General features: G+C 43.2%; 2 protein-coding genes across 2 annotated transcripts; one reads left to right on the plus strand and one right to left on the minus strand.

Moving 5' to 3' along the window:
* Positions 1-512: 512 nt before the first annotated feature.
* GTF3C4 (general transcription factor IIIC subunit 4) lies at positions 513-27339 on the minus strand. The gene is made up of 5 exons (XM_023188964.1): positions 26716-27339; positions 17929-19755; positions 12770-12900; positions 7952-8040; positions 513-6416 (listed from the first exon to the last, which is right to left on the minus strand). The coding sequence occupies exons 1-5, from the start codon at positions 27070-27072 to the stop codon at positions 6352-6354; spliced, it is 2469 nt and encodes an 822-aa protein (XP_023044732.1). The 5' UTR covers positions 27073-27339; the 3' UTR covers positions 513-6351.
* On the plus strand, positions 9886-11003 carry LOC111523971 (sperm-associated antigen 7-like). Its single transcript, XM_023188966.2, has 2 exons — positions 9886-10464; positions 10581-11003. The coding sequence occupies exons 1-2, from the start codon at positions 9891-9893 to the stop codon at positions 10688-10690; spliced, it is 684 nt and encodes a 227-aa protein (XP_023044734.1). The 5' UTR covers positions 9886-9890; the 3' UTR covers positions 10691-11003.

Consider the following 27339-nt stretch of genomic DNA (forward strand, 5'->3'; position numbering starts at 1 on the left):
TCTACTGAATCAGAAATTCTAGGGGTGGGGTTCACCCTACCCGGTGTTTTAACAAATCCTCCAAGACGTTCTGATGCACGTGGATGAACCCACTGACACAGACACTGCCTCTACCATAAGCACAGATGACGATCTGCAAAAAATGCTGGTATATACTCATCCTTTCACAAATACATAATGCTTCCAGAGATCATATTTTTCAGGGTCACTTTCCTCACCAAATACCATTTAATTGATATTGTCAAGAACATGTGGCCTAACATACTACTGAACCTCTGTTACTTCCCCTTACATTCCTCCTCCTTTTTCTGGAATAAACCACCTAAGACTTACTGACTTGGTTCTGAGGTAGTTGCTAGTGGCCAGTTCCCTGACATTTCCCTCACAGAGCTCTTTCCTTCTTGTCTGCCCATACCTGGGCATTACTTAACTTTGCTGGGGGTGCTCAGGCTTTAAGAGGTTTCCAAGCTTTGCTATAAACGGTGGGAACTCCATAAAACAGACACGCAGTATACAAATAATTATTTATTTTGAATAAAAAAGTGGCCAAAATAACACTACGAATGGCCCTGTATACAAACCACAACATATTCAAGGTTATTTCACATTTACAAAACTGCCATTATGTACAGCACTAAATATTCACAGCAACTGTATTAGACTCTAAGTTCTAGAATCATGGAAGCAATTGAAGGGAATTCAAAATGAGAAAGAGCTAAAACCAACGGTAGTTCGTTAATTGGAGAAATGGCCAACCAGCGACTTGGTAAAGAAACAGAGGTTCTGTTACCTTTTTAACAAGTAATAACTAAAACACGATTACCCCACAGGGCAATATACTGACAAACCACCCGCCCCAAATCTCCATTTCATTTTCTCCATAATCTTCTCCACTTCAAAATTTTCCTAGAAACCGCAGCTGTAATATTAGATTAAAAACGCAGGACACTGATATGTAGTCTTCAGGAAAAGAAGGTTAAGTAGTGCTAAGGATGTGGAATGGTCTGATTCAACCCAAAAAAGCCAGTTCAAACCCAAGAAAGAACTCTGCCCTCTTCTGGCATGAGTAGCTTTGTAGTGTTGAACACAGGGGAAGTGAACCACATTTATGAGGCAGGAAGTTACTCACTCATTCTACACGTCATGAGCACCTACCCTGTGCAAGGCACTTTACATTAGGTGCTGCAGGAACAACGAAGATAAAACAATTCCTGCCCTTGAGGAGCTTACAATCTAATAATGAAAACTATGTACATATATACAATGGAGAGAAGTCACCAACTTTTCTGGATTGGGAAGTATTCCAAGCAAAATGCATTGTTATTAAATTTTTATTTTTAACACCAAAATTCTATAAAACATTCCACCTCATGGTAAGAATTGAAAAAGCATCTCCTTTCCAAAACCTTACGTTTTTAGATGACTGTTCTTTTTATTTCAAAAAAAAAAAAAAGTCATATGTAAACACATATATCATTCAAAGCCAAGCACAAGATTTAGTACAGGCATTGGGTAAACATAAAACATGTATCACTATAACCAACATGGATTTTTCTATATAGTCTTTTCTGTATAAACAAGTTTGATATTCACTTTCATACATCAAAGTACAAATCTGAGTCAAAGCCTTGAAAACAACATAATTCTTCGGACATTTTGCATTTAATTTTCCATTAGTGGAGAGAACCCTAAACCTTACCTACCAGTCTGTTAGCCAAATGTAAACCGATAAAGTATGAAATGCCTCAAAACCATCATTATCTCTTACATTGTCCAGTTTGACCATTTTACAGGATTTTTTTTATGGAAGTAACAGGATTTCATGACAGTGAGGCAACTTTTTACTTTAAAAATAAGCATAATATTTAGAGCTCTAAAGTTTAATTCTACCCAACCCATTTACAGTATTTCACTTAGCCTATACCTTATTTCAGCATGAGAATATAATCTTACACTTTTGTCAACTCTTCTTAAATCCAGAAAGAATGAATACCTTCTTCGATTATGTTGGCAAAGCATATAATATTGATCTAAACAACTCTCTCATCAGGATTCCAGATTTTATAGTAGGTCTTGGCCCTAGAGTACAGTTACGACTCAGAAAATACAAGATAAGCTGAACCACCTAATTAAAGGTGTTGGAGGAGAAATATCCATATACCAAAAGAGTTAACCTCTTTCTAGGACAGCTTTGCAAATAACTATTCCTCTGTCAAATTTATTTCCACAGCAAGTTTTCAAAAACAGCACCATCTTAAACCATCGATGCAGATGGCAGGCTGCATTCTATCAATGAGACATGAACTGGCTAACAAGTCCTGATAATGATTTCTACCTGTGCCATGGAAATGAGTTTACAATCTTCTGAAAAACCCCACTTTTCATCAGGATAGTGATTCTGTACTACTTTAGATAACTAGAAGCAACTCCATATTCTTGGAGTTTGGCTGAATTCCATTTCACATGCTCTATACTAGGTTGAACAGCAGATCTTTACTCCAAAAACCTCTTTTAGCTTCAAGAAAGAGCAGTTCTAAGTATGAGAGACCTGAGACATAGTCTAAAACTGTTTGAGGCTGCCAGTTGATACTTGCACTAACGGCGAAAATAAAAACAATTCATCAGTTAGATCCTTTAGTGGGATTTTTGATGACCCAACCTTGAGGGCAAAGGTTCCATTCTTGAGACACTCCCCAGTCTCACTGAATTGCTAAACTCCAGAGCACAGAAGAGCAGGGAAAGAACATAAAGATACATCATAATCATTTATGGAAACCATGCAGAGACTCAGAACAGTCCGTGGTGGGCTAATTGTAAAGACATTACTGTATTTGTCTGCCTATTTGCTGTCTGTACTTACTTAGAATATAACCCATTCAGTTTAGCTTAAGTATAATTTTTGCTTATGAAGAAGAATATTGGCTGGGGGTGGGAGTGAGCGGAAACAGGTGGTGGGAAGGAGCTAAAATTTCACATTCCTTAGCCCGAAGTCAAACCAAGAGCTACTGAGCACCCTGACAAGGAAATTATAGTTAAGTTTTGAAGAAAACCAGATATAAATAATACTATTACCTTTAGAAAGAAATATTACCAATAATTTCTTCTAGGAAGTGAGACCCACTACACAATTGAGCTTTTAGAAATTTGACCATTAATCCATTTTTCTTTCCAACATGTAGTCTGTTAGCTCTGTGTTCTAAAGCAGAGAGAACTAAAGGAATGGAAACCAAGAGGGCATCTGGGGGAAGGAAAGGCAAGAGAGAGAGGTCAGGAGCAGAAAGGATGGAAAGATCCCGTGCCAATCAACCAGTGACCCTAATTCCTGGTTCCATTTCAGGAATTGCAGTAATTCACCCAACTCTGAGGCAGTGTAACTGCTGCAGGGGAAAGACGCTCACAGACCTAGTATTGTCATTCTCTTAGCAAGCACCAATAAGCATCAACTTCTTTTGCATCTTATTTGATACCATTATAATTACAAAATAACTGAAATATTTAATCGTTGCCTTTTAACCTAATTAATGTGTTAAACTTGCTAAGTCCAGCCTGCATACTTCAACATTAACATTCTCAGAAACTTCTTGGAAAAGCAGAAAAATGTCACGTTCAACCATGAGCTTTGCCAGTGGCTCTAATAACTTCTGACGTTGAAAAATAATTGGTAGTTTTGGCAGATGTAATAGTAGGTAGAGATTGCTTGAAGTCTGCCTGGTGGACACGTAAGGATTTCAGAATGAATATCAAGCATAACAAGCTATCAATTTCTTATCTAGAATAATAGGAACAAATTAACCCCAGGCAGAGAAAATGTGAGACATATGTGGATATCAGACTCCCAAAATGCAACCATGTTGCAGCTTAAAGGGTCTAATTGTATAGAATCTTTGCTCCTGTACTTTAAATGCAGTGCGGCAATAGCACTTCCACTATGTCTCCAGTTCCTCAGTTATTATGGTCACAGCTGAAAGCAACTTGAAATCTACCAAATAAGATCAGGCAAATTTTAGGAAGGTACAGAGGTGTAGGTATCTAAGTTTGAACTGCAAGAGGCAATTAAAATCTTCTGGTGCCATTCTCACTTTTCCAAGGTGCACCAAGCAACACCCTCTCATGAGGTATGCTGACTCTGAGAAATTCAGAAGCACTATTTGTGAGGCTGCCATTAACTCAAAATCTCCTGTTTCCCCAGCTCTGTAGCTTAACCTCCATGGGTGTGGGACGGGGACAAGGGCAGGCAAAGGCCTTCCAACTGAGTGTTTGGAAACTTGGGGCAGGCAGGTGGTGGCTCGATTTTAGGGTCTTAACAATGCCACTGGGTCCAGTCCCTGCAGTGAGTCTACGTTCTAGAAAACCTGTTGCCATGTTTACTCCTATAGAGACATACAAAAAAATTGGGAGATCCTCTCTAGTTACTCCCAATAAATTTTCTCAAAAATGCACAACTGCTTTAAATAAAACCCTAAGTTTTAAATGGCAGCAGCCCAAAATTCCCAGTAAGAACAAATCTCCACGGATTCTAATGCAGGTGAGGGGGGAGGAGGGAAACTATGCCATAATGATTAAAACTGCAATAATTTTTTGACATGATCTTAATTTTTACTTATTTATTGTAAAGTGGAAAAAATAGCTGCAGACACAAATGACTTCAACCACACAATGTTCTGAATTCTGTTTCTCATGATTTCAATGGTGCTCGGTTTCTTTCTTGAAAATCAATAGTGGATAAACATTCTTCTTGAAATTACCACCAAAATGAGAAAAAATAAGCAGAATAGCAAATACAAGATTAAACATAGGAGACAAAACAGCAGTTTGAATAGGAAACAGAAGACATTTCCGAGCGGATTGTTTAGAAGTGCCTCCAAGGGCTCACTACCTATCAATGGGGGGTGAAGGGGCGAGGTTGCCGCTATGGTTATCATCTAAGTACCATCTCAGCTGACTGCAGCTTCTGCCTCCTGGGTTCAGTGCTCCTGCCTCAGTCTCCTGAGTAGCTGGGATTACAAGCATGCGCCACCATGCCAGGCTAACTTTTGTATTTTTAGTAGATGGGGTCTCACCATAGTGCCTCAAGTGACCCGTCTGATTCAGCCTACCAAAGTGCTGGGATTACAGGTGCGCACCACCACGCCTGGCTAATTTTTGTATTTTTAGTAGAGACAGGGTTTCACCATGTTGGTCAGGCTGGTCTTGAACTCCTGACCTTGTGATCTGCCTGCCTTGGTCTCCCAACGTGCCGGGATTACAGGCCTGAGCCACCACACCCGGCCCCATCTGGGACATCTTAACAGACCACTGGGTGAGTAGGGGTGGGCACAGAACCTGGATTCCAAATATCAAGGGGCTGTGTGCAGAGGAGAGACACTGCCAGGCTCTGTTCAACTGAATTGCACAAGCTTACGGCACCCGAGCTCAAGGGCCCTACTTCTGAGCTGTCCCTCTCTAGAAGTCTCCAGACAGAACCCTGGATACTCAATGAAACATCTGGAAATGTCAACATTAAAAATACTAAACGTTTTATTACTAAAAGAGGAAAATATCTTTTTTTCCTCTCTGTACAAATAGCTCATCTAGGCTACCACAGTTAAGTCTGAAGCAGGGCTGTGGCTTGGGTAAACTACAGTATTTGACATCTTTATACGGATTAAGGAGTTGGGTCAGGAAACCTGATGACACGGGAGAGAATGAAAATAAGTCACAATTACTCATTATAATAGTTACCAGATCATTTGACACATTAAATTTTAGTCTTGGCTTCAACTTGAGAATATAGTTTTAGGAAAATGTTTTCCATATGCATAAAAAACAAGAATGGAGGGATGCAGACCAGCAGCTATTTTCTGAGAACAAAACATCAGCCCATGTGTTGCTTTACACACTTTTAATCTCTGTTGGTACATCAGATGCCACGGACCAAGCAATTTAAGTCTGGAGCCAGAAGGCAGTTCCAGACCAAAGTAAGAATTAAAACGTAACTCAACCCAGCAAGGTCCTTATCCAAGTTCTCTAGAAAAGACCATTCTGTTCCTAGAAATTACAGGACATTGTGTTCAAATTGCTTCTGTCAAGATACTTAAGTAAGTGTTCCTCATTGGTTACAAAGCTGGGGCTAATGCTCATCTCAAAACAACTCCAACTCTCTGAGTCCAGCCATTTCAAAGGACATCTGTTAGTCCCTGGAGATGGAGAGTGCCCTTCAGAAATGAGCTCCAGGGGCCCTCTTTACAATCACCAAGGACTTCTCTCCACTCGTGAGGGTCAGGCTTCCTCCAGTGCATCCTTCTCTTCAGGCTGGAGGAAGTTTTCCATGGCAGAGTTCATCAGCCCTTCCATCCTCCTGTCACTGATTATTTAGAAGACAGGAGAATCACAGAAAGGGCAGGGGCTTTGCAGTAACCTCTTAATCCAGTCGGGATCTGCAAAAGGAAGACAAGTGGTATCAACTATTAGCTTTGGAAAAGGCAGTCAGAAGGGATGAACACCGGACTGCAGCATTGAGAGATGGGCATTCTGGTCCCAATTCTGCAATGAATCAGCTACACATCCCTAGACAAAGCACTTCACTTCTTTGGGCTTCGGTTTCCAACATTCCAAGTGAGGCTGGACTAAACTTGTGGTTCACAAAGTGTGATGAAACAGGAAAATAAGGGTAATGAAGAATGTTTCATAAAGCTAAATTTATTCAATTTAAAGAAAGGACTGTATTCCGAGAATGTGTTCTTCATACACTGTTAATGTTAAAATATTCTCTCATAAAATTACAGTAATATGAAAATGCTATGCTCTTGAGAAATAAAAATGTGGCAACACTGGTCAAATCCTCCTCCTCTTTCATCCACGAAAAGCTCTACTCCAATGCTTTTCTAGATCCAGTAGCTTCTCATTCTTCCCAAAAGCTCTAAATGGTTAGACTCAAAGTCAATGGGCATGATTTAAAGTTTCAGTCTCTCCCAGATTTCCCGCCTAGGCAGCGTATCAATCATCAATTGCAGCAAAAATTTAAAAGTTCCCAAAAATGTGTTTCAAAATAATCCATCAGGAGGAGGGAGGTGGGTGAGGGAACTAGACATGAAACAGAAAAGGCCATGAGTTGGTAATTTCCGAAGTGATGGGCACACAGGGGTCTATTATACTCTTCTCTTTCCTTTTGTGTATGATTGTAGTTTCCCTAATAAAAAGCTACAACAGAACACAAGGTATCAATATACCTACTTACGAGAATTAGAGAGCTTCTGCCAGTTTAGAGCAAAACTCAAGAATGTATGTAGTTTTATATAGAATGCTGTTTGTTTCAGCTGAGAACAGAATATTCCCCCCAAAATGCATATATAATTGTATATTCTGTATCTAGTTAGCTCACTTGGTTAGAGTGCATTATTAACGTCAGGACAAAATCTGACACTGGCATCATTAAATCACTAATTCCTGCCCACTCTACAATCTTATTTCCAGGTAGTTATCTCAGAAATGGATGACATTGGAGCTATCAGGAAAGAGCACATAGACCAACCAGGAAAAACCCATCATGGCTACTGGAAGAACAACTCCAAGTGAATATCCTATTACTGGTTCAATGATGTTGTCTTCGTATACAGTATCATCTACAGAGTTTACATTCAAATATAATCTATGTCATCTACTGAAACAAACTCTGACATTTTTTGGCATGAGTAATTTGTTTGCAGTGACAGAATAGCAACTGCAGACACACTTAACTCACATACTAAATGCAGTATGCACTTCAATATGACATATTCCAATGGCCATGTTTTAGTTAACTGTGGCTTCATGGTAACACTGTAAAGAGCAGCAGGAGCCTGCTCCCACCCCCTATCCCCGACAGCGCAACATCAAGACATGTAGAGTGTGACTTAAACTGTTATTCTGGGGTGCTGGCCCGCTGCCAGCATGCTCCACCCACCCACCCTCCCAAGTAAGGGAAAGCATTCACCTTCTGGAGCTGGATGCCGGGCAATGCTGTCATGGAGCAAACACCTTCTATATATCAAACTCTGGCAGGACTGGTAGGTTAAGAAGCACCTGAAAGAAGACAGACTGTATTGGCAAGGGAGAGGGTTTCCTCTACTAACACTCAGAAACTGGTGCTTCTCCATCACAGAGAGTTATCATAAAACTACACATTAACCAACTGAAAGGATGATAACATTCACGCAACAATGTACCCCCTGTGCACCAAAGCTGGCCAAACCTATGCTCCGTGCTAAGCTGGCCAAACCTATGTTCCGTGCTTAGCAAAGAGACATAAAGGTTCTAATCTAGGTAGATTGCAGCTTTTTTTCCTGTTTGAGCATCAGAAAAGAATTTAGTCTGTCCATACCTGACTGCACTTTAAATTCTTGATATGTTTTTTAAAAACTGATCATGTATTATATTGAGAATTATTCCTTAGGTTTTTTAGTTGTTGCTGTTGTTTTCAGACAGGGTCTCATTATGTTGCCCAGCCTGACCTTGAACTCCTGGGCTCAAGTGATCCTCTGCCTAAGCCTCCCAAGTAGCTGGGATTACAGGCATGTGCCACTGTGCCCAGCTTTCTATTAGTTAAGATTAGGTATAATCACTGTCTTTAAGACTCTGACAGTACACTGGGGAAAACCCTGAAGAATATCGAAGGCAAAATTAATGGTGCAAAAAAACGACAGGACACTAACCAATGTTCACAGGTTCAATTCCATCCAAGGATTATTCATTGACTATCTACCAGCGCCAGGCAAATAAGGATAGGTGGGATGCAACGAGATGGGTAAGAGTACATCCGGGTTGCAGGGAAGGTTCCCCAAAAGATAACAGTTTTCAGGTGAGCAACTAAGGAGCAGAAAATACAGAGGAGGAGGTTAAGGGAAGGGACTCCAAGCAGGTATACCTTGAGTAAAGACATGGATATCTAGGAAGAAAGATTACATCTGAGTGACAGCAAGCACTGGTTCTCACCTAGAGAAACCATACTGAGGTATTTCAGCCGTAACTTTAGTCAGTAAAAATGAAAACAATTTTCCTGAAAAAACCCATCTAGGAGACATTAATGTGTAATGCTTACACATGTGGCTTCTGGAGCCAGAATGTCAAGTTCTGAGCTATGCCACAAACCACCATTGTGACTTAGGCACATCATTTAACTTCCCCAGGCCCCAATCTCCTCATCTATAAAAACAAAAGTCATCATGATGCTCCCCATGCATGGTTGTTGCGAAAATACATCCCACCTATCCTTATTTGCCTGGCCCTGGTAGAGGCTCAATGATAAATCTTTGGATGGAATTGAACCTGTGAACATTGGTTAGTATCCCGTCTCTTTTTGCACCATTAATTTTGCCTTCAATATTCGTCAGGGTTTTCCCCAATGTACTGTCAGAGTCTTAAAGACAGTAGTTACACCCAGTCTTAACCAACAGAAAGCCAGGTGCAATGGCACATGCCTGTACTCCTACCAACTTATTTTCACAACCAGCATAATATAGTAACTTAATACATGTGTACAGCTTAGACTGTGCCTGGCATATTAATAGTGCTCAATAAATGTTTTTACTTTTATTACTAACCTAAAATACACTACAAGTTTATTTCCTATTCTTCCCTCTTAAAAAGTCTGAATGGTCAAAAATTAGAAAAAGTGTAGGAGCCAGGCGTGGTGGTACATGCACAAAGTCCTGGCTACTCAGGAGGCTGAGGCAGGAGGATCACTGGAGCCCAGGAGTTCAAGTCCACCATGGGCAACATAGTGAGACTTCATCTCTCCATCTCAAAAAACACAAAACTGTAGGAATGCAATACAAATTGGAAAAAGAACAAATTATCAATAAGGGGGTAAACTATGAAACATCTGTACAATGGAAACCTCTATAGCCATTAAGAATGTTATCTTTACTCCCAAGATGGCGGACCTACTGGGCTCCATCCTGAGCTCCATGGAGAAGCCACCCAGCCTCGGTGACCAGGAGACTCGGCGCAAGGCCCGAGAACAGGCTGCCCGCCTGAAGAAACTACAAGAGCAAGAGAAACAACAGAAAGTGGAGTTTCGTAAAAGGATGGAGAAGGAGGTATCAGATTTCATTCAAGACAGTGGGCAGATCAAGAAAAAGTTTCAGCCAATGAACAAGATCGAGAGGAGCATACTACATGATGTAGTGGAAGTGGCTGGCCTGACATCCTTCTCCTTTGGGGAAGATGATGACTGTTGCTATGTCATGATCTTCAAAAAGGAGTTTGCACCCTCAGATGAAGAGCTAGACTCCTACCGTCGTGGAGAGGAATGGGATCCCCAGAAGGCTGAGGAGAAGCGGAAGCTGAAGGAGCTGGCTCAGAGGCAGGAGGAGGAGGCCGCCCAGCAGGGGCCCGTGGTGGTGAGCCGTGCTAGCGACTACAAGGACAAGTACAGCCACCTCATTGGCAAGGGAGCAGCGAAAGACGCAGCCCACATGCTGCAGGCCAATAAAACCTACGGCTGTGGTGAGGCCACAGTGCGGCCGGGGGTGGCTGGGAGAGGAGCATAGGATGTGGTGGGAGGGCAGTGGAGGCTGAGGGACGGGTTTCTAGGTCCTCCCTACCCACCTCTCTGCCCCTAGTGCCCGTGGCCAATAAGAGGGACACACGCTCCATTGAAGAGGCTATGAATGAGATCAGAGCCAAGAAGCGTCTGCGGCAGAGTGGGGAAGAGTTGCCACCAACCTCCTAGGCGCCCCGCCCAGCTCCCTTTGACCCCTGGGGCAGGGCAGGGGGCAGGGAGGGACAAGGCTGCTGCTATTAGAACCCATCCTGGAGCCCCACCTCTGAACCGCTGAACCGCCTCCTACCAGCTGTCCCGCGGGCTGGGGGAAAGCAGGTGTTTGATTTGTCACTGTTGGAGCGTGGATGTGTGCGTGGTGTGTGCGCGTGTGTGTGAGAGTGTGAATGCACAGTGGGTATTTAATCTGTATGATTCCCCGTTCTTGGAATTTTCTTCCCCATGGGGCTGGGGTACTTTACACTCAATAAATGCTGTTTCACCCCCCCCCAAAAAAAAGAAAGAATGTTATCTTTGTACTGATGTAGAAAAATGTCCATACATTTTGATAACAGAACTGGTGAGTTAATATGGTATGTGTAGCACAATCTTGTTAAAAATTTGGCTGGGTGCAGTGGCTCACGCCTGTAGTTCCAGCACTTTGGGAGGCCAAGGTAGGTGGATCACTTGAGCCCAGGAGTTCAAGACCAGCCTGGTCAACATGGTGAAACCCTGTCTCTACCAAAAATACAAAAAATAATTAGCTGGGTGTGGTGGTGCATGCCTGTAGTTCCAGCTACCGGGGAGGCTGAGGTGGGAGAATCGCTTGAACCCAGGAAGCAAAGGTCGCAGTGAGCCAAGATTGCGCCACTGCACTCCAGCCTGGGCGACACAGAAAGACCCTGTCTCGAAAATAAAATAAAATAAAATTAAAATTAAAATTAAAAATTAAAAAATTTAGTGCCCACCATGCACTAGGCATTGTTCTAGAAATAGCTATGAACAAAACATAAAAGTTCCTGTCTTCATAGAGCTTTCTATTCTAGAGGAAGGACAAGGAAAAAATATATTAAATAGTGATAATTATTAAAGAGGAAAATAATAAAGCAAGGAAGGAGGATGCAAAACATTGGGAGGGCAAGGTATGTCGGTGGGGTGTTACAATTTTAGGAATGGTAGCCAGGAAGGCCTAACTGATAAAGGGACACCGGAGGAAGCCATGTGGACATCTGCTGGAGAAACATCCTGGGTAGAGGAATCAGCCAGTGTAGATGTCCTGAGGTGGAGGGATGCCTCACGTACCTGAGGAATGAAGCCAGTCTGCCTGGAGTGAAGCGAACAAGATGGAGAAACACAGCAGACAAGGTCAGCAGGAGGACAAAGGGAAGAAGGGGCCTCAGGCTGTGTGGCGTCTTGTGGATCACTGAGAGGGTTTTAGTTTTACTCATCAGAAACAAGTAGCCAGTGACAAAGTTTTGACACAATCACTATCCTGACTGTAATGAGAACAGACTGGAGGGGCAAGGATGGAAGCGGGAAGACCAGATGGAAAGTAACTACAGGTATAATAATCTGGGCAAGAGATGATGGTGTTTTAGACCAGGGCTGCAGAGGTAGTAACAAAAGGTTGGATTCCAATTTGAAATGCCTATTAAACATCCAAATAGAGGTACTGAGCAGGCAGTTAGATACTTAAGCCTAGACTTAGGGGGAGAGATCCAGGCAAAAGCTCTAAGTTTAAATCATCATTGTGCAGATGATAAGCAACTGCCCCAGGAAAGTGCAAAGAGAAGAAAAACAGGCGAAAGACGGACAGCTGAGGTGCCTGTCAGCAAAGTCAACTGAGAATGAAGAGTCAGAGACAGGAAGAAAACCAGGGTTGCTGTGTCCCAGAAGGCAGGTGATGAAAGTGCTTCAAGGAGGGAGTAATTGTGTCAAATGCAGCCCACAGGACCAGTAACATGAGGACACACCAAGGTCTTAGAATGAGGCTAGGAAGAGGAGGCATAATTTGTTCAATTATGAAACTGAACAAATAAAATAAGAAAACTCCTATATATTAAGCAGTAAAAAACTGTCTTTAAAGGCCAACTTGCTTGAGTGATACTGATGAAAAAAGCTGACATCAGGCTTTGTAATAGCAGCTTTTCTCCAACAAACTGGCAAGGGCAACAGATAACTGGCATAAAGTTGCTATTCTGTCACATACAGTAGTTTGTGCTACACAAAACTGAAAAACGAGCAGAAGTAGGAACTTTCAAAATAGCTTACCGGAGCCAAATGTGGCCATTGGAACAGACTGCCTGTTTGCGATCTGTGAATGGCAAGATCTCTTTACACAAACTACAGTGCTCAGGGAAAGTCTGTTTGTTCATCTTCTTTGAGATATGTCCAATCAGCACCTAGTAAGACAAAGTAGTCAGCAAAGTTTAGTGTAAGTGCAGGATTTCCTGAAGAAAAAGCCGACAACACGAAGGGAAAATTAAAAAATAATAAACAAAAAAGAGCAAAGAGCAGTATTTCACAAAAGACAGGGGATCTGCATTGCCAAATAGTCTGATTATACTGTCTGGAAAATAAATGAACTAGAGTTTCAACCTGTGTCACCTAGCTAAATAAAATACATTTATTCAGGTACTCTGTGGCAACAGGGTGTAACCACTAAGGAGAAAACTGTTCTGAAAACCAAAATTTTATTACTTGGCCTTGTTTTCGTTGCTTCTGGGACAAGGATTTCAGAGTTCTATTAGAAGACAAAGTATTTAGCTATTATTTATAATGTTTTGACTTTAAGAAGAAAAAGCATAATCTCTATAGGCAAAATATTATGTGGAATACTGCTCTCTTATGTAGAACTGTACAAATGTCTATTTTAAAAGAAAGGCTTACAAAGTAAAAAGATCATCAGGATTAAAAAATAATTTCCCCTTCTGATGGCCCAAAGACCCATGGCCAACATAGTCCAGTAGACTGCAATCTAAGACAAGCTGACCCCACCGAGGCACGGCAAGACCTACTATAGGAGCAAGAAGCTGGGAGTGAGAGAGGTAACGGCAGACTCTAGGCCTTTCTTGGCTTCAGTTTTGCTTTTCTGTGCTTTATTAAGATTACAATCTTGGCTGGGCACAGTGGCTCATGCCTGTAATCCCTGCACTTTGGGAGGCCAAGGTGGGTGGATCACTTGAGATCAGGAGTTCGAGACCAGGTGGCCAACATGGTGAAACCCCATGTCTACTAAAAATAGAAAAATTAGCTGGGCGTGGTGGCGCACACCTGTAATCCCAGCTACTCAGGAGGCTGAGGCAGAAGGATCTGCCTGAGCCCGTGAGCGGAGGTTGCGCCACTGCACATTAGCCTGGGTGACAGAGTGAGACTCCATCTGAAGAAAAAAAAAAAAAAAGATTATACTGTTTAAACATAAAAGTCTGAAAAAAACTTGAATCCAGTTCATGTTTTTTTTTGTTTTTTTTAAACTTCACTGGATATGTAATTTGGAGGCTGGGATACACAACCCTCAAGAGTTGTCTTCTCTTACTAGTGATAGTGCCCTTCCAGTTCTCAATCCATTTCTGCTTCTTATAAATGAATCCACAAGATTTTGGATTAATTCACTAAAATTAGTTCACTTAAGTTTCTTTTTTTTTTCCTGAGACGGAGTCTCGCTCTGCCACCTAGGCTGGAGTGCAGCGGCCTGATCTCAGCTCACTGCAAGCTCTGCCTCCCGGGTTTACGCCATTCTCCTGCCTCAGCCTCCCAAGTAGCTGGGACTACAGGCGCCCGCCACCTTGCCCGGCTAGTTTTTTGTATTTTTTTTAGTAGAGATGGGGTTTCACCGTGTTAGCCAGGATGGTTTCGATCTCCTGACCTCGTGATCCGCCCGCCTCGGCCTCCCAAAGTGCTGGGATTACAGGCTTGAGCCACGGGCCCGGCCTAAAATTAGTTCACTTAAGTTTCAAAGGGTGTCTTACTAGCTCAGAAGTTGGTAAACCCAGTATCTTACCTCTTCTGCATATACCCTACAAATTTAAATCCCATTAATTTTTGGCCTTTTTTCTTTTCAGTCTTAAGAATTCTAACATATGGTCCCTTACAGCAAGGATGACCAAACTCATTATGTTTTTCTTTTCTTTTTTTTTTTTTTGAGACAGAGTCTCACTTTGTCACCCAGGCTGGCGTGATCTTGGCTCACAGCCAGCTCCATCTCCTGGGTTCATGCCATTCTCCTGCCTCAGCCTCCCGAGTAGCTGGGACTACAGGGTCTGGCTACTTTTTTGTTGTTTTAGTAGAGAAGGGGTTTCACCGTGTTAGCCAGGATGCTCTCGATCTCCTGACCTCGTGATCTGCCCAGCTCAGCCTCCCAAAGTGTTGGGATTACAGGCGTGAGCCACCGCGCCCAGGCTCACTCTGCTTTTCTAGACAAGCCAAACATCCTGATAATGATACAGTGACAAAAACCACTCAGAACTCCTCCCATACAGATGCACGTCTATTTTCTTTTTAAGACAAGGTCTCGCTGTTGCCGTGGCTAGAGTGCAGTGGTGCGAACATGGCACCCCCTTCAGCCTCCCAAGTAGCTAGGACTACAGGCTTGTGCCACCACACCAGGATAATTTTTTTTTTTTCTCCTTCACTTTATGTAGAGACAGGGTCTCGCTATGTTGCTCAGGCTGGCCTTGAATTCCTTCCTGGGCTCAAGCCATCCTCATACCCTGGCCTCCCAAAGTGCTGAGGTCACAGGTGTGACCATTGCACTCAGCCCAGATATACCTCAATTTTACATAAGGAAAGACTGCTATTTGTTCTCAGTAGCCTTGACCTTGGCAAGCTCAATTCTTAACTGTGTTACTCTGACTCACACATTCTCAATGGGAGTAATAGTCCTTCCAAAGCAGCAAACATTAGTTCTTGGGGGACAAAAAGTTCTTACTCTTTTTACATATACAAAGATATGCACACAGTACATAAACGGACACACAAAATACATCTGTGGTATTAAAACTTCATGGGCAGGGGCAATTCCAAAAAAATGTCTACAAATGCTCTGGGGGAAGAGATAATGAAAAAAGGTTTAAAAGTGCTAGTTTAACTGTACCAGCATACTAGGCTGATAATCTCCAAAGTAATTTATAACTACTAATAAATCAACATCCTGGGTTTAAAAAGTCTTCATTTTATGCATACAGTTGGATTTTTAAGACAGGAATGCATGGTCTTCAATAAACTCAGTTACTATAGACAGGGATGGGTGTGTAATCTTCTGGTTTTTAAACTGGCTCTGTTGGAATCACATCACCATGCTAAATGTAGCTTCCCGGGCTCATGGAGTACCTGGACAATTATTCTAAATCATTACACACCCAACCTCTAGTACTTTCTAACATGTTTTTGCTAATTTTTCACTGACTCTTATAATAAACCTAACTAGGTCCCATGGCATTGTGATAACCAGAATACTCTTCTAGACAATTTGGAACACAATGAAACAACGTTTAAAAATTAAGTTTTTTTGGCAGGGCACGGTGGCTCATGCCTGTAATCCTAGCACTTTGGGAGGGAGAGGCAGGCAGATCACAAAGTCAGATCGAGACCATCCTGGCTAACACGGCGAAACCCCATTTCTACTATAAAAAATACAAAAAACTAGCCGGGTGAGGTGGCGGGTGCCTGTAGTCCCAGTTACTCAGGAGGCTGAGGCAGGAGAATGGCATGAACCCGGGAGGTGGAGCTTGCAGTGAGCTGAGATAGCGCCACTGCACTCCAGCCTGGGCAACAGAGAGAGATTCTGTCAAAGAAAAAAAAAAACCAGCCGGGCGCAGTGGCTCAAGCCTGTAATCCCAGCACTTTGCAGCACTTTGGGAGGCTGAGATGGGCGGATCACGAGGTCAGGAGATTGAGACCATCCTGGCTAACACAGTGAAACCCTGTCTCTACTAAAAATACAAAAAACTAGCCGGGCGAGGTGGCAGGCGCCTGTAGTCCCAGTTACTCAGGAGGCTGAGGCAGGAGAATGGTGTGAACCTGGGAGGTGGAGCTTGCAGTGAGCCGAGATCGTGCCACTGCACTCCAGCCTGGGGGGACAGCGTGAGACTCTCAAAACAAAACAAAACAAAAAACCTTTTTTTTTTTTTTTGAGATGGGGTTTTGCTCTTGTCGGTTGTGCAATGGCATACTCTCAGCTCACTGCAACCTTCGCCTCCCAGGTTCAAGCGATTCTCCTGCCTCAGCCTCCCAAGTAGCTGGGATTACAGGCACCCGCCACCATGCCTGGCTAATTTTTATTTTTAGTAGAGATGGGGTTTCACCATGTTGGCTAGGCTGGTCTCAAACTCCTGACCTTGTGATCCACCCTCCTCAGCCTCCCAAAGTGCTGGGATTACAGGCGTGAGCCACCACGCCCAGCCCCAAAAGTTAACTTTTAAAGAAGAAAAGTCATTTACATGAACAGTGCATCTTAATACTCTTAAGACCACTGCAAACATTCTATGAGCAATAATTTCAAAGGCAAATGTGCGTACACAAACATACACATTCTTTCCAACAAGAAAATGCAAGAAGTGATTGTGAATGGCTTAACATTATGAACAAAGATACTGCCTTCAATTAATATTTTAAGACATTAGTCAGTAAGTATCAATCTTTGAAATAAAAAGGAACACAGATATTTGTGGTTTTGAGTATTTCAGAATACAGTATATTTCCTGGAACACGAGTTCTTCAGGATTTTAGCAGCTATTAGCTGCAAGAAAGATTCTGCGATCAGGAAGTTTGAGTAATACTGAACTACACAAAGGTATCGGTTTCTTTTCTGTAGGAATTCTCAGAACCCTTAGAATGGTAACATGCACTGGGAACCCCCGTGTTCCGTTAAGCAACTTAAATTCTATAGAATACATTCTGGATAACACTATGATTGTTCTGTTACCAAAATAAAGATTGTGCTCAGTTTTTGTAAAAATGAGACATGAGTAATGATTCATTTACTTTACATGTCTTTCTTGACTAAATGTTAAGATATCCTTAAATCCTATCAAACGGAAAACATGTCACTACACTCCTCCCCTACAAAACTTTTGTAAAAGAGGAAGGGCAGGGAGCATGGGCACCATATTTCTATGGCCATGACTGCCCATCACATACTACTCAGCTAAATGCAGTCTCTTTGAGCTAATCCAGTCTGGAAAGCTCATCCTGCAAACTCTGCATATCTATTAAGGCCAGTGTGAAGAAGAATCAAAATATTCTTTGCATGCTATGAATTCATCCTCTGCATTAATCCACATTTCCTATTTATTCCCCTGCACCTCATGTAAATCAATTACCTAAAAAATGTCAAAGCAAAAGCTGATCTTCAGGAACTGAATTTAGGTCATTTCTTTCTCATGAAGAAAGCAGACTTTACAATTTCAGAGTTTCTGTTAGTAAACACCTACCCGTGCTGTTCTGTCATCATACTCTTCATCAGACATTAAAAAGTTACAGAGTCCTCGGGTGGGGATGCTAGTGTTTTCTGTGATCCAGGTGTGCAGATACACTTCTCCTAAGACTCGCTTCATGTGTTCCCTGGTCAAGTGCATCTCCACAGCTTCGATTTTCCCTTGGATTTCCAGGAGTTTCTCTTCCATTGGCTCGCGGCCTCCAGCATCTCCAGTCGGGGGGAGCGAGTCATCGGTGGGCTCCTCTACATCTCCTTCCTTGCTCCTCTCCTGCAGGCCTTGCTTCACCACCTGTTTGGAAGAAGTTCCTTCTTCCTGCTGTTCATCGTCAGCATTGCCCATCCCAGGTGAATCCACTAGTAAGATTTTTGAGTCCTCATGGGTGGGTTTCCACAAGGCTTCTGAAGGGGTTTTCTGCATTGACTGATATAAAATCCTCAGGAGGAAAAGCTTAAAACGCCAAAAATAGGTGACTCCACTGCTTTCAATCTTTTTTTCCAAAGCTTCTTGTAAAAATTGAGGGATATGTTTATCTTTTAAAATCTTCCAGCGTACTAGGTCTATTAAATCTACCTGCTTAAAAAGGTTTTGAACTGAAGATTCCAGGAGCTGAGCAGCTGCCTCTTCAAAGGTTTTGAGAGTAACAAACTGGACCTGGTAGTTTTTGTTAACGGGGTGGAGGCCGTTGACCATACCCTCAGTGGTAATGATGGCCAGGTACGCACCGCAGGGGCTCACTGCTATCCCATGAGTCCTCACTGAGCCAAACACATCTGAGAGTTTAATCAACTGGTGTTCAAACTTCAATGCAACATCTGTGAAAATGGGAATCAGCTGCCTCACCTTTCCATCACTGGAGCAAGTATAGACTGTTCCATTCTGTTTGTCTGCAGTCATGGAGACAATCGGCAGTGAGTGAAGGCCTGTGACATGGGAATTGTGAACATTCAGCCCTGCTTTGGAGATCAGAAGAAGACACCAAAATACATAAGAACCTCTTGCAGCCACTACTAAGCTGCAACTACACTTCTGGTAAGGATGATAAAGTGGTACACATTTGATGCTGTGCACAGGTAACTGGTCCATTTCTTTCCACAAGATAACAGGCTGCCTTAAAGTGAAATAGCCTTTGACTGCTTTGAGATTGACAGGAAGAATTTTTATGGGTCCAAAAGCACTCCCCACAATAAGGCCACTCATTTTTCGATTATTGTGCTCATATTCCCACCAAAACAATACACTGGGAGAGGTGATTCCTGACTCAATCGTGTTGCATGAAGAGATGGATTCCTTTCCTACAAAGGGCAGCTGAAACTGCCACACGGCGATATTACCATTTTCAAAGAGGACGGCCAGGAGCACACTGCCAACATCCCGGCATTCGTTGTTATGCTTGACCTGCTGAGTGGTACAGATGCCCGACCACTCCATTCTGACTGGGGTCTGCATGCTGTGTCTCCTCTGAAACTCAGCAAAATCCCCGAGATTTCCTTCTGGGGCTTCAGTTTTAGAGAGCCTGTAACTGGTCTCATAAAGACGTTCTCCATAGATCTCAGTCAGGTCGACCAGCTGGACCCATTGCAATCTGTTGAGATTTGCCTGGATGGTCAGGCGATTGTCCATGGTCAGTGCTGCCAAGAGGCACCTGCCATTAGCATCACAACCCATGGGAGACCAGCTGGTGTACTTGAATCCTCTCATTGGTGGTAAAGCCTTCCCCTCAGGGTTGAACACTCTATCCAACATGAAAGTCTGACTGACCGTGGGGTCCTTGGAGGCGGCGAATTTCTCCTTGCACTCAGCAACTTCTGTTTTTGAGCCAACCTGAAAATAAGAGATATAAAAACTATCAGATGAGTGTTTAGGAGATGGCAATTTTTAAAAAATGTCAGAATAAGTGTCATTATTCATAGCCTGGTTCTCATATTCTTCTTAGAATTAATATATCCAACAGAAATGTACTTGATTCTTAAGATTCAATACAGCATTTATTTGAGCTAGTCACAAAACAAAAAAGGTGTTAACAAATTTATGAAAATAAGGCCTGGTGCGGTGGCTCACACCTGTAATCCCAGCACTCTGGGAGGCCGAGGCAGGCGGATCACAAGGTCAGGAGATCGAGACCATCCTGGCTAACATGGTGAAACCCCGTCTCTACTAAAAATATAAAAAATTAGCCCGGTGTGGTGGTGGGCGCTTGTAGTCCCAACTACTCGGGAGGCTGAGGCAGGAGAACGGCGTGAACTTGGGAGTTGGAGGTTGCAGTGAGCTGAGATCGTGTCACTGCACTCCAGCCTGGATGACAGAGCGAGACTCCATCTCAAAAAAAAAAATTATGAAAATATGTGTCTATATATATCTTTGATACAAATTGATATTTAGATTTTTACAGTATCTTTGCAATACAAATGCCACCTTTAGGTCCTTTATCTGAAATTTCATTCACAAATAATGGCGAGAGCCAACCCCAACTGCTTTGTTTACTATTTCTACAGAATAATGTTCACTCTAATCAGACTATTCTAGTTGCCATTCCTGAACACTCCCACCTCGGCTTTCCCTGGCTCCCTTGCCTAGTTCTCCCTATATAAATCCCATCTATCCTACCAGATCTAATTCTCCCTCTAAGGCCTTCTGAGGTCGTTCAAGCTTTCATTCATCTCTCCCTCCTCCAAGTTCGTAACATGCATTGGACAGTAAGATATTCTGTCGCTCGGGCTGCAGTGCAGTGGCACAATCTTGGCTCACTTCAAATCCCGCCTCCAGGGTTCAAGTGATTCTCCTGCCTCAGCCTCCCAAGTGACTGGGATTATAAGTGTGCACCACCACACCCAGCTAATTTTTGTATTTTTAGTAGAGACAGGGTTTCACCATGTTGGTCAGGCTGGTCTCGAACTCCTGACCTCGAGTGATCCACCTGCCTCAGCCTCCCAAAGTGCTGGGATTACAGGTGCGAGCCACCACGCCCAGCTGTGAGCTCTTTAATAAGATTTTAAAGGGACATCAAAGATGGATGAAGAGATAAATGACCAAAAGAAAGTGGTTCAGAACCATAAAAAAATAGGAAGGCTGAAGCCAAAAAGAGCAGAGATTAGCCAAAAAATTTTTTGTTATGTTGGAAGCAGGAGGAAGGAAGGACTTTATCCACTGTCTTTAGAGAAATGGATAAAAGAAAAAGAATCCTTCAATTCTTTTTTAGTGTCAATTTCCTTTTTCAAAGAGGCTGACCTTTAAATTGGAAAGGGTAGAACATGATTAAAAGGAAATTCCAGCCTAAGACACACATGGATATAATAAAAGTCACTTTGAATGAGTTTAAGTTTTCAAGCCTAGAGGAATTACCCTCCAGGACACAGAAAGCACTTGAAAGACAATAACGCAGAACCACTGACCACATCCTAGATGAAGTCTGGACAACCAGGGACATATCAGAAAATTAGAGAGCAACAAAGAGTTAAAAAAAATCCCCCATGGCTGGGCGTGGTGGCTCACACCTGTAATCCCAGGACTTTGGGAGACCGAGGTGGGTGGATCACTGGAGACAAAGTTTGAGACCAGCCTGGGCAACATAGTGAGGCCCCATCTCTACTAAAAATATCAAAAAATTAGCCAGGCATGGTGGTGGGCACCTGTAACCCCAGCTACTCAGGAGGCTGAGGCAGGAGAAGTGCTTGAACCTGGGAGGCAGCGGTTGGAGTGAGCCGAGATTGCACCACTGCACTCCAGCCTGGGTGATGGAGCCAGGCTCTGCAAGAAAGAAAGAAAAAAAAAATCCCCCAAATGGTAAATAAATAACAAAACCTACAGACCATTAAGCCTAACAAAAAATTCCTCAATGTACAAACAAACGAATAGTTTGTGCAGACAGGAATGATGATTAGAAACAAGCAAAGGATGGCCGGGCTTATGCCTATAATCTCAGCACTTTGGGAGGCCAAGGCGGGTGGATCACGAGGTCAGGAGACTGAGACCATCCTGGCTAATAGTGTGAAACCCCGTCTCTTCTAAAAATACAAAAAAATTAGCCGGGCTTGGTGGTGGGTGCCTGTAATCCCAGCTACTCAGGAGGCTGAGGCAGGAGAATGGCGTGAACCCTGGAGGTGGAACTTGCAGTGAGCAGAGATTGCGCCACTGCACTCCGGCCTGGGCGACCGAGTGAGGCTCTGTCTCAAAAAACCAAAGAAAGAAAGAAGCAAAGGATAACAGGAATAATCTATTCTTATTCTCTTTTCTGCTAATAATAGATAAGCAAATAAAATGAAATGTAAATAGAAAATTGTCCACAAAACAGAGAACTAACTTTTCCTACAGTGTGTTTCACAGTACACTACTCTCTTTAATTGTCCCTTGAAAAACAGTTCTATGGCCAAACAAGCTTTGGAAATACTATATATTATACGTCATTTTCCCTTAAGAAGTGACAGGAGGACACTAAATGCCTTGGCCAGGGAACTACTATAAAGACCTACTGAGCCACAGGAAGCCAAACTTTTTTTCCTTTTTAAACAACAAGAGCCTTTGGAGGGAGGACAGTTATTACCCTTTACCATTTATTATCCCAAAGTATGTAGAATACTTTGGGAATGGTGTTTCAGGCACTGTATCTTGATTTTAGGAAGGCATTTTAAAGTAGTCTCTTGGATACACTATGAAACTTGCTGGAGAATCACAGACTGAAAATGCCAATTAAATGAGGTGTAGGTGGCTGGCTTGGAAATAAAATAATGCTAATCAAAGCCTGGTGCTTTCTACAGGTAGATAAAATTTGTGAGATGACATAATGAAGCACAGCATAATAACTGAAAATCTGTGCTATGATGCCAGACTATCTGGGTTCAAATGCTGGCTCTGCTACACACCAGCTGTGTGCGCAAACTGCTTAAACCTTCTGACCTTAATTTCCTCATTTATAAATGAGACTAATACATGTCCCATAAAGTTAGAGAGGCTAAATAAGTCAATATATCAACGCATATATTAAATGCTCAATAAAGTTACCTATGATAATTGTTAATATACTCTGAGAATTAACTTAGAAAACCTTTTGGGAGTCTCTCTCTGTCACCCAGGCTGGAGTGCACTGGCGTGACTACAGTTCACTGCAGCCTCAACCTCCTGGGGTCAAGCAATCCTTTCACCTCAGCCTCCTCAGTAGCTAGGACCACAGGTGCACACCATCATGCCTGGCTAATTTTTAAATTTTTTTGTAGAGATGCGGTGTCCCTGTGTTGCCCAGGCTGGTCTTTAACTCCTGGGCTCAAGCAATCCTCCTGCCGTGGCCTTCCAAAGTGTTCAGATTACAGGCGTGAACCACAGCACTCAGCCTCAAGTAAATGTTAATAAGATTTTTAATGCTAATAAAAGTATGCAAAAATGCAAGGTAGACATAAAGTTGTGTACCAAATGAAAGGTAGACATAAAATTGTTCATCAAATCCTTTAATACTGTGAACTAAGTATTTAATACTGTGAACCTTAGAATAGGTTAAATTTGCTACAAATAAAAGCTACTGTAGAAGTAAACTCACAGGATTGGTAACCCAAAGCAGCGGCACGGGATGAAATAAAGGAAGCTCAAGCAACCCTTGGTCCTACTCACGTGGGAAGAATTCTTGACAGGATGGAGAGCAGCACAGATCTTCACCAGTAGGAAAAAGTCTTAGGGTTTTGTGTAGCAATTTCTGACATATTAGTTTCAACGAGACTACTGCACCTCCCTCCAACTCTCCCTATCACGAAACTGTTAACAAATCAAGTACTCAAATGCTCAAGGAGTATACTTAAAAGTCCAGCTCCCAGGGGCCTGCCCACAGCCAATCATTTAATTGTACACCATCCAGTTTCCAGTTGACCACTAATACTATTCAAAAGTAATTGCAGTTTTCACCATTACTTTTAATGGCAAATACTTTTAATACCAACTGTTAGGCACTTTGTAAGCACCTGACAAAAGTTCACTTGAAGCTTTTAGACAGTAAGCTTCTTGAGGACAGGTAATAGAGTTCAAAGCCAGGAACAGTTATTTAACTTAATGTAGCAGATGAAGTTAATACTTTCTAAGGCTCCTAACAATTGATGCGCAATACAATTCGGTACATATATATTATCAGAATTTGGAACTACACACAAATGACTCACTAGATGAGTCACTAAATCAATAGTCCAATGGGAAAAACAATTCTGACATTCTTAAATCACTATTTCATTGCTTTTCAGATTTATACTGTTCACCTTCATACCAATCTTATAAAACAGCTGATAATTAATGTCTGAACTATTACATAACTGCAGATTTTCCTGCAAATTCATAATCTAAATAACAGAATCATAGAGCAAAAGCTTCAAAGGTGTTTAGTACCTAGCTTTCTAACAATGCTACACTAAAAGTGTGATCTGCGCTGCAGACTGTCCACCGTTTAGGTTAGACCGAAGGCATGCTGCGCAGCACCGAGCAGATTTAAATCCACAGACTGCCAATGGGTGGAGTCTGTATCATCAAAGAGCTAATACAGACTTCTTTACATTGCTACCATCACACAAGAGTTTTAACCCACAGAGGGCTCTTGTAGAACTGCAGGGACAATTCAGCATTCACTCACTTCAATCAGTCTAAAAAGACTGCAAAAGGACTGATGGTTTATGTGATGTTCATAAAAAAAAAAACCCACAGTACAGAAGGGGAAGATGTTACTAATTAATTTCGTTGAAGCCATTTGTCAACTATAAGACAGCTGTATAAGGATTTCCTGTTACTAGGTAGTAGTTGTGTTAAATGTCAAGTGAGGCAAAATGACAGTCCACAACCACAATATTAATCCAGACTCCTACTCCTTCATACCTGTATAACTGCATTATATTCTCACCTTGAGCATTTACAGTGTGCCAAGAATTGGGCCAAGTGATTACGTATGTTTAATTTAATCTTCCAAAAAGCCTAAACAGGGTTTCGTTATCCCCCTTTTATAGATAGGCCTATCTTGTGCCAAAGCCCAATCTCTTAACTTCTATTTTACACTCATCCCAGCAATCATCTTCTTGCCTCTATCCAGCAATGTTCCTGAACCAAAGCAGGTCACTCTATGCTAATGAAACTGTTAACAACATCTTAAAGGCTTCCTAGATTGAAGCCAACTTCCTCATACCAACCTTCCAAGTTCACAACTGGCCTCATCTTACTTTCTCTGACTCTAGAAAACCTATTTGAGCTCATGTACTGATCCGTCATTATACAAACAATAGTAAATGATGTTCATGACTTAAACGTGTATGCACATGGGATGAATGCCTCATTCCCACCACCCGGAATGCCCTTTCCTTCCTTCCTCTTACAAACCAAACACTACCTTCTTTGGGACTGCTGCAGAGTCACCACCAGATGACCTGCCCCATAAAAGTCTCTCCTCTTACTATTCCCTCCTTTCTTTACATTCTCTCTGCTAAGGTATTCGATCTCTACCATACTGACATACATACTTTCCTTGAGGTGATGTGCGTATGAATATCCTTGGACACAGTTAAGTGCCTTTTCAGCAGAAGATAACACCTTTTAAATCACCTTTCTTCTGCCTTCCTCCTTTTGTAATTCTCAATTTCATAGGGTTGCATCTGTCTATCTGATTTGTTTACACTTGAACAAATGTGTTCACATCCTCTTCAAGATCTTAGAGAAAGCTTAGTCATACAAGCTGACGAATAATCTAACAACAAGCTGTTTGAAACTTGAATTAAGTATGCTACAAAGTGATCCATCACCCTACCTATAGCTAATGACTCATATTTTAAATGGCTGTACAGAATAAGAGTTTACGAACATATCAACATGTTCTCTGTGTGTGGATACACATCTTTATAATGCTTATCACTACCTGACAGGACCTTATCATTTGTGCTTGACTTGCCAAAGAATGTAAGCTTCATGAGGGCAGGGGCTCTATTTTGCACACTGCTTTATTTCCGGAGCACGGGGCAGCACAAAGCACAGTGGTATTCAAATATCTATTGAATGTATGAATATACACTTTGACAGATCACACGTAAGTGTACACCTCTATCAAGGATATATGTAAAGTTTTTACACCTCTAAGCAACTAAAAGGAAAGCTATGGCTTACTACTTGACTTTGCGCTTGCAGTTTAAGATACGCAGTTGTTTCGAGTCTTTATTTTCATTCTACATCCCAAAGATGTTTGGCTAGTGAAGAAAAACTAGAGTACAAACCCCGAGATCCAGTATTTACCCGTTTGCCCAAGGTGAGGCGAGGGCCATTCACAATAAAGTCACTTAAACAGTTAAGACTATGGATAGGACCAGTTTTTCTTTTCTGAAGCTAAAGTGGCGCGAGAGGAGAGCACACACAGTAGACAAAGCCAGCCAAGAACCTCGGAAACTCGGCCCCAAACAATAGGAGCAACGACAGAGGCAGGCCCCGGGTTGGATCTACAGGGGGTGGAGTCTCAGAAAGCACCACCGAGTAACCCGCTCCATGTGCGGGCCCCACGCAGGGGCGAAGGAGGGGTTGGCTGGACTCAACTCCGGGAAGCCCCCGGGTGTGTACCTGTGTTTGGGGCGGCGGGTGACCCGGGGAAACAGGGTGCAGACAGCTGTAGAGCTTTTCTTTTTTCTTTTTTTAAGCGGTGGCAACCCTGGCTGCTTAATAAATCCCCAGCGCTCGGCGCGAAGAGGGAAATCCCCGCACCGAGTGTGGGACCGGATTCCCCTGGGATGGATGGCGCGGCCGCGAGAGGGGGACAAGCGAAGACTCTAGGGATGGCGAGGGATGACTTACTTTGAGGAGACAGCTGTTGAGAGGGGCGGGCACCGAGGTGCGGTGGATAACCAGGTCCTGGCCCGGGTTGTGCACGTCGCAGATGAGCTCCAGCACAGCGATGCTGCGGGCCGTGGACACAGACACGCGGTGGTCCTCCGACCAAGCCAGCGGTTCCAGGCCGCTCACCGCATACTGCAGCTTCACGGCCGGCTCCCGCCGAGTCACCATGAGGCGGAATGCAGCGCTGGGCCCCGGGGCCGCGTCCGCTGCTGGCTCCTTCCCGCCCGCCTCGCCGCCCCCCTCTCCCTCCTCCTCTCCGGGTGGCGCAGGCCCGTCGTCCGCGGGCCCCACCCGGGCCTGGTCGGCCGTGTTCATCTTCTCTCAGGTGCAGAGATGGGACGCCCTGGCGCTCCAAACCCGCGTCTCAGTCGCGCGGCCACCTCCCGGACCGCCGCCGCCACCCCCAGCGCCCTCCGCGGCGGTTTTCTCCCCTCAGGCCCCGAGCGCCGCCGAGCCAGGAAGGACCCCGCCGTTGCCAGGCAACGCGGCCCTGCCAGGTGGCCGAGGAACTGCCTGTCCAGAAAAAGGACAGCGAGCTGGGACCCCGGAGGACCCCCTTCCCCCTGCCCAGGGATTGAGCTC

Source organism: Piliocolobus tephrosceles, chromosome 14 (genome assembly GCF_002776525.5).
Source record: "Piliocolobus tephrosceles isolate RC106 chromosome 14, ASM277652v3, whole genome shotgun sequence".
In the NCBI taxonomy this organism is placed as follows: Eukaryota; Metazoa; Chordata; class Mammalia; order Primates; family Cercopithecidae; genus Piliocolobus; species Piliocolobus tephrosceles.

Excerpts from the sequence above, each read along its gene's own strand:
- LOC111523971 (XM_023188966.2), top strand. The coding sequence starts at position 9,891 with ATGGCGGACCTACTGGGCTCCATCCTGAGCTCCATGGAGAAGCCACCC. Across the intron at positions 10,465-10,580 it reads CAATAAAACCTACGGCTGTG|TGCCCGTGGCCAATAAGAGG; the intron begins GTGAGGCCACAG and ends CTCTGCCCCTAG.
- GTF3C4 (XM_023188964.1), bottom strand. The coding sequence starts at position 27,072 with ATGAACACGGCCGACCAGGCCCGGGTGGGGCCCGCGGACGACGGGCCT. Across the intron at positions 12,901-17,928 it reads ATGATGACAGAACAGCACGG|GTGCTGATTGGACATATCTC; the intron begins GTAGGTGTTTAC and ends TTGTCTTACTAG. Across the intron at positions 8,041-12,769 it reads AATGGCCACATTTGGCTCCG|GTGCTTCTTAACCTACCAGT; the intron begins GTAAGCTATTTT and ends GTCTTCTTTCAG.